A 19,002-nucleotide genomic window follows, 5' to 3' on the forward strand; every position below is an offset into this window, starting at 1 on the left:
TGAAGGGAATGCACCTCCCGATCTACATAAATGTGTTGCACGAATCATAAGTGATCCAGTTTCACTTAGCAGAAGTGAGTATAAGGGTTTTTTTATGAATCTTTGCAATTGTCTTTCCTAATAATGTGCTAGTTAGCAAGCTAAATGCGGCTCAAGTAAACAGAGCATGGCTTGTCACTCCACAGAAGAGAGGGGCAGGGTGAGCAGAGCTCATTTTCATTTAAAGGAACATCAAACAGAATGGGATGATTTCTGCAGAGCTGATTTTGACAAGGTAAAAAGGGTGGTTTTTACACTACCACTGAGAAATTTTAACCAAAGTATGTTATAGACTTTTCATTAACACCCCAAAGAATTGTGGAAACTTGTGGAAAGTGGGCATGCGATGATCCCTTTAAGCTATTAATTCCAGGGGTTTCCTTTTAGTTGGAAACTATCAGATAACTGCATTGCTGTAGCTCAAATTGTAAAGCACAATACTAACAACGCAAAGGCTGTTGGTTCGATTTCCAGGCATTAATCAATCAAATGTACAGCTAGACTGCAATAAAAGTCTCTTTGTTAATAAATGTAAGAAATATAAACGAATAAAACTGTTGGTGTTTTGTTGATGATATCAGATAAACAAAATGAAACCGGTTTCAGATAGAAAAGGATACAGTTACCACAAATGAACAAAATCACAAAGTAAAGACAGACGATCATTCCAGGGAAAACTGGGCCTCCGTATGCCATGATACCATCATACATTACTACATTCCAGTCTTCACCTGTTAATATCTGTACAGAAAAAAACCCTAAGTTTAGGACAAAAACCATAATATCTCAGCTATACAAAAAAATCTTAAAGTCATAAAAAATTCTGTCATCATTTACTCACTCTCAGGTTATTCCAAACCTGTGTGAGTTTCTTCTTTCTTTCTTTCTTTCTTTCTTTCTTTCTTTCTTGAACACACAAGAAGATATTTTGAAGAATATGGGTCACCAAACAGTTGATGGTCCCCAATGACTTCCATAGTATGGAAAAAAAATATGGAAGTTGGAAGTCAATAGGGACTATCAACTTTTTTTCATTTTTTCCCTCCCAAAATATATTCTTTTGTGTTCAAGAAACAAACTTATACAGGGTTAAAACAACTTGAAGGTTGAGTACAAACAATGACAGGATTTTCATCTTTGGGTGAACTATCCCTTTAACCACTGAGCCTTTAACCTTTATATTTTAAAAGCATCATAATTCTTAAAAAAAAAAAACATTGTAAATTTCAGATTTTTATTATTTCTACTGTTTTTCTTTATAACTGAATACGTTTATGAGAATTTCAGCTTATTACATATAACAATGTTTTCACTGTTGTAGGGAAATTTATTACCTGAAAGCAAGTGAGCAGGGCCTGAGGGAAGGAATCAAAGGTGCTTCTCTTGGTTTGAGTCTCATCAAAGTTAAACTTTCCTCCAAATAACTGCATGCCAAGCAGAGCAAAGATGATGAGGAAGAGGAAGAGCAACAGCAGCAGGGAGGCAATGGACTTCATTGAATTCAGTAGCGAGGCCACCAGATTGGACAGAGCTGTCCAATGGCTGAGGATGGGCAAGTAGGGCAAGAATTAGCAGGGCGGAAAAGTGATGAGGAAAGAATCAACAGAAACAACACAAAGACACTAGAGGAAAGAAGTAATTAATGTTTTTTTCTAGAAAGTAACAAAATGACACATTTTTAAGACATTTTCTAAATTTGACAGGTTTGCAAACATTAGAAACCTAAAAAAATTAATAGAAAAGGTAATTTTGAACCCAATTAATAGGCAAAATTGTTTCAGCAGTCTGAGTACCGTGTGACTTTGAAGATCCGAAGTAGACGGACGCAGCGCAACACTGAGATGCCAAGCGGTGGCATGATCTCCATCTCTACTAAAACCGTCTCCAGTATCCCACCGCACACGACAAAACAGTCAAACCGGTTGAAAAATGCCACAAAGTACGCCTGCAACCCCAGACTGTACATTTTCAACAACATCTCCACCGTGAACAATGAGAGGAGAACCTTATTGGCAATGTCTGTGAGAGAGACAGAAACAGAAAGAGAGGCGGTTAAATAGACGTAATTACATCCCAACCTTTTTTGTCAACATGTAGGTCATTGGTAACACCATGATGGACTCCTACTTAAAACCTCAGGAGAGACAGGGCAGTGAGAAAACATCAGCTAACAGAGTGCTATAAATAAACATGTGGCCTATGCTGTAGGACAGTACGCATGCCATGCCAGTAAGGTGATGTTTAGAAACACCTACATACCCTGAACGTCAGTCAGCCAGTCTGGTTGGTTATAATGTTCGGAGGCACTGAGAGCCGTGTTGAGGAAGACCAGGATCAGCACCAACCAATAGAACGTCACAGATTTCACTGCTGTACGACAGTTTCTACGAATACAACGGTTCCAGCGGCGGAGGGCACGACTAAGCGAACACACGCACAAGCACAAACATCTTTTACATTCAAATAAAAAAATTAATTATACCCATGTATGTATATTATTATGCATATTATATGTATGCGTATTGTTTTAACAAAATACACGTTAGTATGGATATACATAATGTCCAAAACAATAAATCATGAACCATGTGATCAAAGTAGTGCTGTGCAACGATTAATCATGATTAATCGCATCCAAAATAAATTTTATTTACATAATATATGTGTGTGTACTGTGCATATTTATTATGTATATATAAATACACACGCACACACACAGTATATATATATATATATGTATATATTTTAATTGATATATATATATATATATATATATATAATGTATTTATACATATACATATATTTATATATATATATATACACACACAATAAATATACACAGTACAAACACATGTAAACAAAAACTTCTGGATACGATTAATTGAGATTAATCTTTTGACAGCACTAGATTTTAGAGGGCATGCACTGCAAAAAAAATAAAAAAATCTATCTATATTTTTGTCCTTAATAGATCTAAATATCATTAAAACAATATAAATGTACTTTCAAGCAAAACTGCAAAACATAAGACTAAATTTCTGAGAATATATCTTAAGTTAGAAAAGGAATAGTCTGCTAAATAATGTGCTACAATTTTACTCACCTTCAGGCCATGCAAGATGTAGATGAGTTTGTTTATTCATCAGAAAAGATTTAGAGTAATTTAGTGTAACATCACATGCTCACCAGTGGATATATGTTTTATATATACTTAAACTCTCATTCTGACGGCACCCATTCACCGTAGAGGATTCTCACTTGGTGAGCATTCTCTGAATCTGTTCTGATAAAGAAATAAACTTATCTACATCTTGGATGGCCTATGGATGAGTACATTTTTTAGCAAATTTTTATTTTCTAATCCATTTAAAGGGATAGTTCACCCACTCACCCTCAAGCTATTCTTGGTGTATATGACTTCCTTCTTTCAGACAAATACAACTGAAGTTCATTTAAAAAGTATGCATTCTAATAGCATTGAATGGCTGTTGAGATTTTAAAGTCCAAAAAAGTACATCCACACATTATAAAAAGTACTCCGCACAGCTCCAGAGGGTTAATAAAGGCCTTCTGAATCAAATTGATATGTCTGTGTAAGAAAAATATCCATATTTAAAACTTTATAAATCGTAATCTCTAGCTTTGCCATAAACGAGAGAGTGGCGTAAACTGCAGCAAGAAGACACGCATCCGACAGTCAGCAGAAGCTAGAGATTACAGTTTATAAAGTTTTAAATATAGATATTATTCTAACACAAACACATCAGTTCACTTCAGAAGGCCTTTTTTAACCCCTGGAGCCATGTGGAGTACTTTTTATTATGGATGAATGCACTTTTTTGGACTTCAAAATCTCAAACACAATTCACTGTCATTATAAAGCTTGGAAGACACGGACAGGACATTTTTTAATATAACTCCAACTGTATTCATTTGAAAGAAGACAGCCATATACATCTACGACGGCTTGAAGGTGAATAAATCATGGGGTAATTTTTATTTTTGGGTAAACTATCCCTTTAAGCTTATTTTTTATTGCACCACTGGCAAATTTCTTGCTTTGTTTTAATCATGAACCTCTAAGCATAAACTAAATTTAGCTAGATTTATGCTTTAAACAAGACAAAACACAGTGTATTTTCCGAAGTAAAGTATATATCTAGTAGGCAGACCCTGAACTACTAGTTTGTCCTCACGATGACTTACCAGCACGGGATCTTCATAATGCGAGCGCTAAAGTCGATGGACAGTGAACAAAACAAAAAACAAATCGACAATGAGCTCAAAGACAAGCACAACAGAGAGCAATTGGCAAAATGTGCACTCTGATGCATTGTGCTTAACGAAGATCCAGTTCAGATACTGAAACAAAGACAGCCAAAGAGCCCAAAGTAATGAACCGACTTGCAAGAGCACATAAAATACAAAGAAAAGAGAACATAATGAGCCGCAACTAAGAAATTAAGGGATGACACTCCATTATGGCTGATAACAACTTCCATTAGTAAGCTGGCAGGACAACACAATGACAAATGTAGTGTGTTATGCTGTTTCTATTTTTAATGGATATTATGTATGTGTGCGTATATCATTACCAGCAAGCGGCACAACAATCTGTGTGTTCCTCGTCTATGTTTTCTGTGTTCTCGGATGCTGTTTCACTGGCTGGAAGACTTGCTATGGTGCAGAGAAACAGGAAGAGGGAAACATAAAGATACACATAGACAGAAAAGGATAGGTATATGAGAAACAGAAAGAATAATGTCGGCCACACATTGACACAGTTTTGGAGAAACGCAATCTCTGAAATAGGGTCAAAGCACTTAATATGGGTCCAACCGAGAGATGTGATTTCTAGCCCCAGATGTAAATTACACAATTAGACCAGACAAAGTTGAAGAAGGCTATATATAGAACAGCGGGGGAGTGAAGGGGTCATGCGTCTCGTTCTGATTGGCTGTACCGTGGGTTTCGTTTGAGTGGCTGAACCAGCCGAATTTCCCCCTCTTCTTATCAGCTAGGTCACGCAAGGTCACACCTGAGGGGAGATTAAAAGATCGAGAGAGAGAAAAAGAATGAGAGACATGGAATAGAACAAAATGAGAAACGGAACTAATGGAAAAGCAGGTTAGGGGGAGAAAAAAAGCCCATGGTTCAAAAAAAATGATTTATTTTTTGGGGTCCAGTGCTTATTTTAATGATGGACTATTTTAACGATGTCCTCACTACGTTATTGGCCCTTAAACGTGGTAGCTGCTGTCTATGGAGGGTTAGAAAGCTCTCGGATTTCATCAAAAATGTCTTAATTTGTGTTCCAAAAATGAACAAAGGTCTTACGGGTTTGGAACAACATGAGAGTGAGTAATTAATGCCAGAATTTTCATTGTTGGGTGAACTATCCCTTTAACTGTCTCTTTATGGTAAACTGGTATAAGAGAAACAGGTGATCAACAATGAGCAAGTCATATTGGGGACAAAGGTGTCTGGATGGTTAAACGGAGGAGGAGTTCTCACGTCTGTTCCCGTCCTCGTCAAACTCATCAATGTCCTCAGCCTGGGTGATCCAATCCATATATCCACACAGATCCTCCTCCATCTGCTGTTTCTCACGAAGCTTCTGGAAATCTCCGCGAGCTTTCGCTTTCTCTCTCTCTTTGGAGAATTCTCTACACACAAGTATGGCCTGTTAGACAAGCAAAACAAACGCACACACACACAATACAGAGGCAAACACACATTGTTGACTTTCACACTCTGTTTAACGGAGATGCAAGCAGCACAAGGCAGAATCTTTGGGGAATTCTGTGGTCTGCAGGAAATCAAACTCTGCAGATCTGCTACTCTCAGCATCTGGGGATTCTTCCATTCAGGTGAGTCAAACATCTGATAGCTGCGCATCTATTGCTGTCCTCTGCTAAACAATCACTCATGCAAACAAGGTATAATGCACAGGTTATGATGTCATGAAATGACGAAGGCTTAGCTTATAAATATGAATGGACTGTCTATTAAACTAAGTGCAAATAGCCTGTTTTGTTAACAGAAGCTACTTACACTAACTCCGCCCACCAACGCTCTGCCCACCAATAGACAACTGTTAAAGAACAGCAACAGTGGCGTGGATAATAAAGTGCGTAGCAATTTTTTTTTTGACGTGATTAACACGAGTTCCACCTTTTTACCAAATTTGTTCTTCTCCCTTTTCACATCACACATCAGAAAGTCATTTTTTTTAATTAAAATGAAGGAAATAATCGAAAAGCTGAAAATAACGGCTTCAAAGGTGTTTATCATTTAAGGGTTAGGGGTAAATGTAGAGTAGGCTTTATTGTCCCAAAGCGGCATCCATTTAATAATTTCAATAAAAATGATAACTTACATGCAATACGTTATTATTGCATATTGTTTTATAATGTACTACAATAATGAGGTGCAAATATCTGCCACTAATTGCACTTAGTAGTATAAATAGCATGTAATTATTATTATTGGAAAGAAAATACTATTTTTACATATATAGTGTAAACAGAATCTATTGCTATTTTCACTTAGTGTAAATATCGCTGTTTGCACTTACTTACTTTTGCCAAATATCAGTTGGGTTATGGATTGTTTTAATACATAAATTGTCACATCTAATGTATCTATCATGGTTTTCGTGCTTTCAAAGGGAAAATTGAACATTAAGGTTAGAAATAGCCACAAATTAACAAAATCAACAACTGAGTTGTTATTTTTTATATTTATATGAAATAGCTATAACAAGAATAAATTACAATTTGAAATATATTAAAACATTAAAAACAGCTATTTAAAACCGTAATAATATTTTACAATATTACTGTTTTTTTCTGTATTTTTGATCAAATATATTGGTTAGCATAAGTGCTTTGTTTCAAAAAACCCATATCATTCAATATCCGGGAGCGTTTAGACTCCTTGTGGGGAAAAATCAATGGTATGGCATTAGGTTTAAGCCTACGCTTACATCCATCGCCACCTGTAAGCTCTTCCAGTAGCTGTGGTCATTGTATCAGTATTTTATTTTCAGAGTCGTGTTGTGATAAATATAGCAACAATTAGCGCCAGTAGCTCACTGAGTGCAACCATATGACATCATCAAAATAATGGTGCCCCCATAGTCCAAAATATGTATAAAACTATGTGGATTTTTTAAAATAACCTAAATCTTTCATGGGTTTTCTACTACATATAACAGTAATAGACATTTTTGCTATATTAAGCCTTATAAAAAAGTGTTTTTTTTTTTTTTTTTAAAAAGTGGTATAAAGTGGTAGGGACAAAACCAGCCATGGCAAAAAGTGATATGACACCTGTACACACTTGCCCACAAACACATCTATCCTATAAACTCACCCGCTCAACACACCCAACACAAGGTTGAGAACAAAGAAGGATCCAAAGATGACCAGGCTGACAAAGTAAACCCACGGCAGCTCAAAACCAATAGCATCATTCATCTACAAAGATGAACACACAGGCAAAGGCAGCTGTATCAGTGTCATACATAATCACTTCCTCAACAGTTCATTATGGACCATTACAGTCAATCTGAAGACACAGCTTACGTAGTTACCCAGTACAAGACGTCTGTCCAGCCCTCCATTGTGATGCACTGGAACACTGTTAACATGGCAAAGAAGAAGTTATCAAAGTTGGTGATGCCGCCATTTGGTCCCTCCCACTTTCCCCTGCACTCTGAGCCATTGGTAAGGCACTGGCGTCCGTGACCCGCAAACGCACACGGGAGTGGATCGTCGTCTGCATAATTATCTGAGAAAGACAAGAGAGAGACAGATGGAGTAAGACAGAGAGTGACAGAAAATGCAAATATTTTATGTGTGTGTGGTTACCTGTGCCTATAAAATAGCAGGTGCGGTGCATTCGTCCGATGAAGAGCTCCAGGCCGATGATGGCGTAGATGATGATGACAAAGAGGACAAGCAGAGAAATGTGCAACAGGGGAACCATTGCCTTCATGATGGAGTTTAACACAATCTGCAGGCCTGCACACAAACACAGAGCAGAGAAATCATCATAATGGATCACAACCTGCAACCTCAAACCTGCATTTTGTGCATAAGAGAAAACATTCCCATTCTGATAGTTTATGTCCGTTACATCAGTTTAGTATTTTGTCTTTTTGCAAAAAATGTCTTTTAAAGTAGTCAGCATCTCAAGTCATGTTTATTTATTTTAGTCAATTTTTCTCTAACATAAGCTAATGTACAGAAAATCTCTATTGTCACTTTTGATTCATTTAACGCATACTTGCTGAATAAAAGTATTAATTAAAAAATAATAATCCCACTGACTCCAAACTTTTTAGTCAACTAAAACATTTGCTCACCATGAAGAATCTTTTTCGTCAACATTTTTGCAAACATTTTACATAAATGACTGTCTGACTGATTGGTTGATATTTTGATTGACTGACACCAACATCAATTTACTTTAATCAAGACAATGTCAGTCAAAACAAAATAGCACTACAGTTGTACATAGTGAGTATGTTTGTTTTCTGGCAAATGTAATGGGTATTTGAACAAGAAGAAGTATCCTCATTCAATGTCACCTTGCCTCAATCCTGGAGAAGTGCCAGGATTAACGTGCAAGCAAGCACATGAGGGAGAGATACCATCATACATGCTGGTAGGCACGAAAGATCCACACCACAGCTTCTAAATGTACTGTGGTGGAATGCGTCAATGGTTTACATGATCCTGCCATTTTGACCAGCTTTGCCAGAGCTCTGTTGTACAGTAGCTATTAGAAATTGTGTTTTCAGCACCATGGACAGCGCTCTTTGAAATCATCTCTTTAGTATTGTAAAGACAAGCAATAAATGGCTTTCTGGTTAGTTGGTCAATGATTCAGGAGTGTGTGTCAGTGGACCTGATTTTGAAATGACTGCAAAACAACACAGCCGCTGGTTGCGACCATGAGTCAAGCTCATTGGTGAGGACTGTGAATGAATCTACAGGTCTACTGATGCTAGAGGAATCAAGCTACATCAGTCTCTCTGATCGCTGCACAAATATTATAACTGTTCAAAACACTGGTGCATCACACAAACACATCACTACATAGAAAATCTCTCAAAATGCCTTCTTAGGAGCACAATAACACTCTTGTATGGATAAAATACCATTGAATAGTTACACATCAGTAAAAATCAGATTAAATCCGACATCAAATCTACTTGTTTAAAGGGGACCTAGTATACACAAATCTACTTTATACAGTGTTTTAACACAGCTGTGTGGCCGCAGTGTGTGAAAACAACTAGCCTATAATGGTAAAAATCTACCCACTCATTTTTTTTGTAATCCCAATAAATCATAAACAGTCTCTCAGAACAAGCCATTCCAGATTCTTCCTACATACACATCACTGTAGCGAAAAAGTTCCGGCCTTTTGTGATGATCTCTGCACTATTAGCATAGACACAACCCTGAGTGACAAGCAGCAGTCCGCCACTACTGTTTTTGCTGTACCTGCTTGAAATATACGATGTCAGTGCCAAAGAGGCATCACAAGTGCTGTGTTTGGGGATGCACCAAGGACAGGGTTCCCACACCTTGGTTAACCTCAAATTCAAGGACCTTTCAAGGACTTTCCAGATCCAATACCCTCAAGTTCAAGGACTTAATGTGGGGACACATTTCAAGTGAGAGCAAGGTTACATTGTGTTACCTTGTAAGATTGTTACAGTTTTCATGTGTCAAATACAACTATGCAAAAAAGCATTTTTTTTTCTTTGTTTTTTGCATTTATTTTTGGTCATATGACAGAGATCTGATATTCTATTTGTCGTATTTCTGTTTTGCATAAAACCAAGTGATGGTCCTTTTGATCTCTGGCAAGCCATTCTTTTACTTAATTATTATAATTAAAAAGCCCCCAAAGTGCAATGACCATATCCCACATCAAAACTCAAAATATTTCATTTCCATACCTAAAATGTATATTTTATCCTTGGGCAGACTGATCATAAACACAACTAAAAGGCTTTCTACCAGTGGCCATCACAAAACGTAATATCTTGCACTGATTTATAACAGGTAGAATGCAAAATGTTTCAATACAAGCATTTCCGTCAAATGTAATTTATGCAGTATTTTAAACATTTAACCTACAGGAGAAAATCAACCTTTAGAAACAGCTTAAAATCAGCCCAATTCCGTGCAAAAAAAATGCAGATTTGGCAACCCTACATCAAACACAAGCTGCAGGAATTAGATTTCACTGATCGTGGGTCAAGACAATAAGGAGAGATGACTGACAAATCATTCTGGAGGATTTGCTGGTCAGCAGATAATGTGCTATTATCTGATCTTGTAAGATGCGCTCCCTTTATACAGAGTACGTGTGATTGCGAAATTGAAAGTGAAAGTGAATAGCCGCTCATTCAAAAGAGATTTAAATACTCTGCATATGATAGCGGCTCCCTGAAGCACGAAAATTACATTCAATATACATATGATTGCGTCAGCAGGCGGTAATGGCCCAAAATTCATCAAGAGCGGGATCAAGAAAACAGTCCCGCATAGAGCTTTAATACAAAAAAACACACAATGAATGGCGACTGTAGAAATTTTGGGCAATAGAAATCCCGCCCGGACGCATTTTTTTAGGTCCAAAAAGAGGACATGTCTCGGGGAAAAGAGGACGTATGGTCACCCTAACTAACATAAATCAAACAAGGCAGTATGCATAGACCATGAAATGTTAGCAGAGGGAATAATGTGGAATTTTTTTCCAGAAAACTTCTTGTAAAAAATAAATTCAAGCACTTTCAAGAACCTGTACCTATTTATGTTTATTTTCAAAAACTTTCCAGGACCCGTGGGAACCCTGCAAGGAACATAGGTGTCTGTATGAGGACACTGTGGTTATAATTTTCTTTGGGAAATGTCCCAGAAAAAAATTGGTAACGTCCCCTGTATGGTTAGGGATCAATACCAACGCTTTGTGCGTGAACGTCAGCTCCAGACTAAGTATCACACGTTTGTTTTACAAACTGCCTTTCTGAAAGCACTTCTTGGCACGCTATAAGGCTAATGTTGCTAAAGTTACTATTGTCTCTGTCTGTTTTCACTGATGGTGCCTTCACATGCTACCAGAATGATCATATATAGGAATGTGGTAGTTAAAAATTGCATATGAAAGCAATGTGAAGTCGAACTCTTGAATTTGTCGAGCTCATAATCACAAGTGGAACTTATAAAGTTTGTGATAGCACACACTGACACAATGAGACCAGTTATGTCATTCTTTTTATCCATGCTTCCCGTCTGTGTAATTCATAAATGTGCATCTATTATGCACAGTACAACCAGATGACTGACTTTCAAACTGGTTCCAGTTCAAACATATAAGGCTAAACACTGCAACTGAGAGTTTCTGACATTTGGACATTTGAAAAGGTGGCCAGGAGCACAAACTAATTAGCATTTAAAGGGACAAACACAAAAACTGTGCTTTTTGGCTCATACCCTAAACCTGGCATTTTTAACAAGCTATAAAAAATGCTGTCGGGTATTTTGAGCGAAATTTTCAAATACACACTCTGGGGACATCAGAGACTTATTTTACATCTTGTAAAAAGGGACATAATAGGTCACCTTTAATTTTATTTCTATTACAAACACAAACTCACTGGGGACTCCTGAAACCAGTCTGAGGGGTCGTAAGACTCTGAAGGCTCGAAGAGCTTTGACATCCAGACCTCCCGGTTTCCCCGGCATGTGGGAAGTTGTTTCACCGGATTTATGCGTGACAGTCTCTAAAACCACACTGAACAACCTGCAAAATACAAACAACAAAAAAGTACATATAACACTTTTTATGAAGTCAAAAACATACAGCTTGTCCAGTGTAACCCAATTCTCAAACAAATGACTCTTAGAAGGGATTGAAAGCATACGGCGTGACAAGCACAAATTTGATTCCCAAATGATTATAGTGAAGTGTTGTGGAAGCTGGCTGGGCAACAATATTTGTGGCACCCATCCCAGCTATCTTTGTGCTTTCATGCATACACATGCATGCACAAATACTCTTAGGATGGCATCAGTATTATAAGCAGCAGTAATATGATGTGTAATACCGTGTGTTTGGAACAAATCCACCTGCCTATTAGCGGTTCTGTCTGTGAGCTTAATGAAATCTCTAATCAATACTAAAAAAAGCTCTCAAAATTATACTCAAAAAGATGCTAAATGCCTGGCACAGTCATCTTCCTTTAGATAATTAACCATCACTCTGACCAACTGGCCATTAATGACCTCAGAACAGCTGTTTAGTCCCATTTTAGCAGGACGGACAGAGCTCTGGGGATCGTCGCTCTTTAAATACACTCTATGGTGTGCGCAGGAAGAAAATGAGTTTAAATAGTAACATACTATAAAAGACTGATTCTTTTTTAGCACATGAAATGTGTAAAGCCTGGTTTGTGAAATTAATGGTAGCGCCTAGTCTCTGTAGGTCAGATTAAGACACAATGAGAAAGTGAGCGAGCGAATGGGAGAGAGGATTGACAGCCAGATCTGACCAGATAATCCGAGAGAGAGAGAGAATTTGAGAAAAGAGAGAAATGAGAAAAAAAAGCGGGTAAAGAGAACAGCAGTACAAGTGGAGAGTTGCGAATAAGAGAGCTGCTGCTGGCCATTACACAACCTGAATAAAAATCAACTCTGAAAATTAATATGCAAGTGAATCATGGGAGGAAAGGCTGTGATGTCACTCCAGGTTATTATGACTCATTTTTAAATTAAAAAGACAGTAAATAAACAAGTGGGGACGGATGGCTGGAGCGACAAAGATGGTGCCGTACCCTACGATGACGATGACAAAGTCCAGTAAGTTCCAGCCATTGCGAATGTAGGAGCTCGGATGCATGACGAGGCCGTACGCAAGGATCTTCAGAAACGTCTCGACGGTGAAGATGATCAAAAACACATATTCAACTTGTTCCTGAAGAGATACAAAGAAAAAAGAAGGGGTTAAAAGGGAGGCAGTGTCTCCTCAAAATACTGGATGAGAAAAAAATTCATAGTACAAAAATAAAACAACTCCATTATTACACAATATAGCATTAAAAAGTGTATAAATCACTTGTTTTACTAAAGAAACATTGTCCAACAGCGACACCAGCAGGTAAAGTTAAAGCTGGAGTCTGTCTCTCTCTCGAGCCCATTCAGTTTTAACAGACCCCCTAAAGCATGCAGTGACTTTGGTGGGGGGTAATTGAGAATAAATGGGGAAAGTCACGTCAGACAAGACAATGCTTCTATCGTGATATGATTGGATATGACAGGTTATGTTTGACTGCGATTGGTTCATGCGATAAATCCCGCCTCCTGTGTGCGATCCACGTTCACGAATCCATCTGAATGAACAATATAATGGAGCTAATGAGAAGACTAATTTTAAAAAATAAGTAAGCAACTCATTACTTAGATCACCTCATAAAGTCAAAATAAGACTTAAAATAGCATGAAAATATGATCTGTGGGAATTTTTGGTGAGTACCCAGCTTGGTGAAATTTAAAGTAAATTTCAGTGTCTGTTAGTATTTATCGAGCTTTGATGACTGATGATCTGAAAAAAATCATAAATAGTTAAAAGTTAACTATTAAAAAGAACAGTATTGGGGGTAACGCATTATAAGTAACGTGAGTTACATAATCAAATTACTTGTTTCAAGTAACTAGTAAAGTAATGCATTACTTTTGAATTAGCAAGAAAATATCGGAGTTACTTTTTGAAATAAGTAACGCAAGTTACTATGTTTCCCATTTATTGACTGACAGCTGTCCTGTCCCCATGCTGAGAGAAATTAGCCTTTTTTACACTTCCGTGTTTCTGGCTTCTGGATTGGCGCTTGCAGGGTAAACGTTTTTCCGGTGACAGCAGCGGCCGTACTGAACAAGAGTAAGTTCGGGAATCAAAGTCTATTTTTACAAAATAGATACTATGATACTATGATATATACCGGTGTTTTACTCTAAAAATAGCAAACATTTATTCAAAAACTTTGTGTCAGCGTCTGGTCATCACAAATACTATGTTTATTTAATTATGAATGTTAGCACTTATAATACAGTACAGTTTTAAGTTTTGCCGTACTGTCTATTTGGTGCTGGCTGTGCATTATGACTCTTCACATCATTTTTTTATTATGAAAGTAATATTGTATTTTCTACTTGCTCTCCTTTGCATTATTAACTTTAGGGTGTAAATGTACGCTGCATAATGTGCCCAGGGATATACATAATAAAATAATATATTACTAAATAAGACATGACTCCGATTAATGGCTTTATTCCTTTTGGAATATAATAGGCACAGACCTGTAGCGGAACTGACTTTACCCTGCGCTGACGTCACTTCCGATTTTTGTGAAAAAGGCTAATCAGGGGTAAGTGCAGAGGAGCTGTGTGCGCTGTGTAAACATGATGCTTACTGTAGTTCTAGACTAAATGTGACTTAATTTACTCTTCTCACTTGCACAAAAACAGATTTTATATTTCTCAAAATGAATTAAAAACTTCAAAGTGAAATGCAAACTACGACACAAACCTGCAATAATTTAATGTAAACAAATATCCTTTATCTATTTAATCCTATCAAATTCATTTCACTTTTGGTGTGAAAGGGCATTTCCAAAAATAGTACTTTTTTATGAAAAACCAACGTGATCTCATGATAATTCGTATGCATTTTACGTAAAATGTGGTTCTACAAAACATACACATTTTTCCAGACACTAAAAGTACAATACTGACGTTTTTACACCATCTAAACATACAAATACTTACGTATTTTCAGCATTTAAACTCACAATACTGACATATTGACGACACCTACAACGAATCCTTATGAATATTGAAATCACAGCATTATTTTAATTTTAGTTCTTTTTATTTGTCATACCAATGATCTTATGTTTTCAGTTGCATTATTAAATTGTTAATTGTTTATTTAATATGACATTATAACATTTCATTCTGTTCTGTGTGATTTCTGCTGCTCACTCGTTTCCAAGAATAGACCTACATATAATATTACTATATTATATTACTAAAATAGTAATTTCCCTGCATATTTTGGTCAGTTATGTTTTATATCAATTTATATTCGCTATAAAATGAGTAGGTTTAGGATTGGGGGTGGGTTAAAGGGTCTAAAAATCTAAATTGCTTATTGATAAAATGATAAAAATGCACATTCGCTATAAAATGGGTAGGTTTAGGTTTGGGGGTAGGTTAAGAGGGCTAAAAATCTAAATTGCTTGTGGATAAAATGATAAAAAGGCATTGATACATATGTCTTAATGATATATAAGATATGTAAATATTTTATGTTTTTTAGCTAAAAATATGTAGCGATTTGTACGTTTTAAACGTTGAAATATATCTAAACTGTACGTTTTAGCACCAATAAAAATGTACAAAAATGTATGTTTTGTGCCTCTAAATGTTATGTATAAATTCCTACGTATAAACAATGAGACCAGGCTGGAAAAACAAAGAAGCAAGCTCAGCCCAGATTCATAAAGTTATACAAAAGTAACGCAAAAGTAATATAACGCATTACTTTCCACAAAAAGTAACTAAGTAACATAATTAGTTACTGTTTTAGGGAGTAACGCAATATTGTAATGCATTACTTTTAAAAGTAACTTTCAACACTGAAAAAGAATAGCTGAACATAAGTTCACAAATAAAATACTGTATATTGTTTAAATTGTTACTGTCTTGAATACTGCCTTTTTTGGAAATAAATGTAAAATGCTTAAAAACTCTAACTTGATGAGATCCATACTTGGCTGTAATAAACAGAATACTGATTACATAGTTAATGTAAAAATATAAAAAAGAATTTTTTTTTGAGAGTGTAAGACATGTTTATTTAACTAAGAAAATGTGACTGGGACATGAACTTTTAATTACATTTTTTCATTAGTTTACTTTAAATTAAGTAAATGAGTTTTAAAAGTATAAATATTTCACATAGTAACACAATTAATATGGTCACTAACCTGACAAGTAAGCTTGAGGCACACAAATCATACCATCAAATCAATATTCAAAAGCAGATGCAATAAAAATAGCATATTCACCATATTAATTGCTGACAGTAAAAATTAGTCTGTATACTGAGGTAAGTGTGTGCACTGGAATGACCCCATGACCTGTTCACAACACAGGGAGCTAGAGAGACAAAAGAGGGCCGGTCCTGAGCTAGAGCTTGCCTTCAAAATGGGGAATATGTGAGCGTTTCAAAGGATTACTAATCTGTCATCCTCTCCTTTCTCTCCCTCCCTCTCATTTGCCGCTGCTGGCGTACGACAACAGCCTGTCCCTGTCCACTGTGGCGGCGCACTTGTGTGCACACACATACACCCTTCATATAAACAAACATAGACAGACACAGCAAATTAACCACAAAAAACCCATGCCATCTGTATAAGACAGAGGACAATACCATATGGACAATAACAGCCATACTCGCTGCTGTACTTGATTTAATGTAAAGTGGCATACAGCATAAACATCCATTTGCTGGACCGTATGTCTTTGTCTGAAGTATGCAGAAGCTTTAAGCAAACCGACAGGAACAGAACGTCCGTGAACTATTTCCGAAGCTCTCTTTACATGCGCAGATAGACTAAACCCTTTCTTTTGTATCACTTTAGAAATTAATGATTGATGAATTAATAGTTAATGCTCATGTAGTATAATCACTTATAATAAAAATAATGGCAGAGAAATAAACGCAATTAATGTGCATACATTTTTTAATTGATATTTAAAATAAGTTTGCTGTATGCAATAATAATAATAGGTAATATTTTCACTTCTAAAAGTCACTTTTCTTGTCTGCCGCAATAGTGAAACATCTTTAAATTATCTTCTTTCGGGGGCTTTTCTCAGCACATATTGATATGTGCAATTAATCGCTTTTATTTCAATTAATTAATCTGCAAATCATGTAATTATTTCAATTAAAACTTGCAGCCGAATGACAGCCCTAGTAATTAGGCGTGCAAGCTCAGAGTGCTGAATGCCTCTGAGTAATGAACCGAAGACAACTGAAGCCAAGATGATGGACAGTAAAATATAACAAACAATATGGCAGAGAGAAAGACCAACACACACTCATTAAATACATCCCCCTCCTTTGCACCTGGAATCCAGGATGTGGCTTTAAGCATCAGAACAAAGATGGAGAGCGAGAGAAAGAGAGAGAGACAGAGAGAGAGAGAGGAATGGGGTGATGGGGGAAGGGTGATGAGAGACAGGGGAGGAAGAGTAAGCTGCTTATCAGGACCGAGAGCATTTAGAGCAGCCAAACGAACAGGCAGTTCGTACAATCCCCCTGACCACCACTCTTTCTGCTCTCGCTGTCTTTATAACCCTCTCTGTCTCTCTCTTTTACATCATTTGGGTGTCCTGTTATCCTACAAAAATGCAAAGAGGATGACAGCGCAGGTGAATTTAACATCTTTCAAATACTGAACTCAGGATTAAACTTACATCACACATTATGTTTTCCGATTTCAACGTAAACTTGTTTCTTCTGTGGGCATTATTGGCACTGTGAACTTTAATTGAAGGGACAGTTCACCTGAATATGAATATGATGTCATCATTTACTCACTTTCGTGAGTCATTTTAAGACTTTCTTTCTTTTGTGGAACGTATAAGAAGACATTTTGAGAAATGTCTAGTTTAGTTTGTCTATACAAATGAAGGGCCTCAATGGTTGTGTCTGAAAGTCTAGTCAGCTGATTTGCTGCCTTGCTGCCCTATCAGGCAATGACTTTGAAGGCTGTGAAGGCAACTCCGGGACCAGTTTCGGACAGGCTTCAGAGTCAGCGTAATGTGACATCATTAAAGGAGAAGTCCACTTCCAGAACAACAATTTACAGATAATGTACTCACCCCTCTGTCATCCAAGATGTTCATGTCTTTCTTTCTTCAGTCATAAAGAAATTGTGTTTTTTGAGGAAAACATTTCAGGATTTTTCTTCATATAATGGACTGTTATGGTGCCCTGAGTTTGAACTTCCAAAAGGCAGTTTAAATGCAGCTTCAAAGATCCCAAATGTGGTTGCAAATGATGCCAGCCGATGTAGAAGGGTCTTAGCGAAACAATCGGTTATTTAAAAAAATACAATTTAAATACTTTTTAATCTCCAATGCTCATCTTGTCTTGCTCTCCCTGAACTCTGTGTGTTCTGGAGCAAGACAGTTAGGGTATGTCGAAAAACTCAGATCGTATTTTCTCCCTCATCATTTCAAAATCAATTTCAAAATCATCCTACATCGCTGTAGAAGTACCAACCCAGTCTTTGCAAAGTGAACATGCAAAGAAGATCAAACACCCTTAACAAAAAAGATAAAACAGCGATATAGGACGCTTTTGAAGTTGAGGGAGAACATGAGATGGGGTTTTTTCGACATACCCTAACTGTCATGAACGGAACAAAAACAGAGGTCGGGAAGAGCAAGACAAGACGAGTGTTTGAGATTAAAAGGATATAAATTGTATTTTTTTAATGAAAATAACCAATCATTTTGCTAGATAAGACCCTTCCTCCTTGGTTGGGATTATTTACAACCGCATTTGGGATCATCTGAAGCTGCATTTAAACTGCATTTTGGAAGTTCAAACTCGGGGCACCATATCAGTCCATTATATGGAGAAAAATCCTGAAATGTTTTCCTCAAGAAAGGAGAAAGAAAGACATGAACATCTTGGATGACAAGGGGGTGAGTACATTATCTGTAAATTGTTGTTCTGGAAGTGGTCTTCAACTTTAATACTACAAAAAGACCTTGATGTCATTGCCCACCAAAGGTCTGTGCGTCAGAGAAGACAACTGAGAATGGCAGCCATTTTTTGCATGTCCCATTAGATTACATGGAG

At 36.8% G+C, this 19,002-nt stretch overlaps 1 protein-coding gene across 1 annotated transcript in view; it reads right to left on the minus strand.

Moving 5' to 3' along the window:
• The window catches only part of cacna1fb (calcium channel, voltage-dependent, L type, alpha 1F subunit), a 51,055-nt gene that overhangs the window by 20,903 nt on the left and 11,150 nt on the right, over positions 1-19,002 (minus strand). Inside the window, 13 exon segments of the mRNA XM_051117547.1 lie at positions 660-780; positions 1,374-1,581; positions 1,833-2,058; positions 2,299-2,459; positions 4,246-4,272; positions 4,635-4,716; positions 5,003-5,077; positions 5,554-5,705; positions 7,417-7,520; positions 7,637-7,833; positions 7,914-8,066; positions 11,723-11,868; positions 12,899-13,038. Of these exon segments, the coding sequence (XP_050973504.1) occupies positions 660-780; positions 1,374-1,581; positions 1,833-2,058; positions 2,299-2,459; positions 4,246-4,272; positions 4,635-4,716; positions 5,003-5,077; positions 5,554-5,705; positions 7,417-7,520; positions 7,637-7,833; positions 7,914-8,066; positions 11,723-11,868; positions 12,899-13,038 (1,792 nt within the window).

Source organism: Labeo rohita, chromosome 8 (assembly GCF_022985175.1).
Source record: "Labeo rohita strain BAU-BD-2019 chromosome 8, IGBB_LRoh.1.0, whole genome shotgun sequence".
Classification (NCBI taxonomy): domain Eukaryota; kingdom Metazoa; phylum Chordata; class Actinopteri; order Cypriniformes; family Cyprinidae; genus Labeo; species Labeo rohita.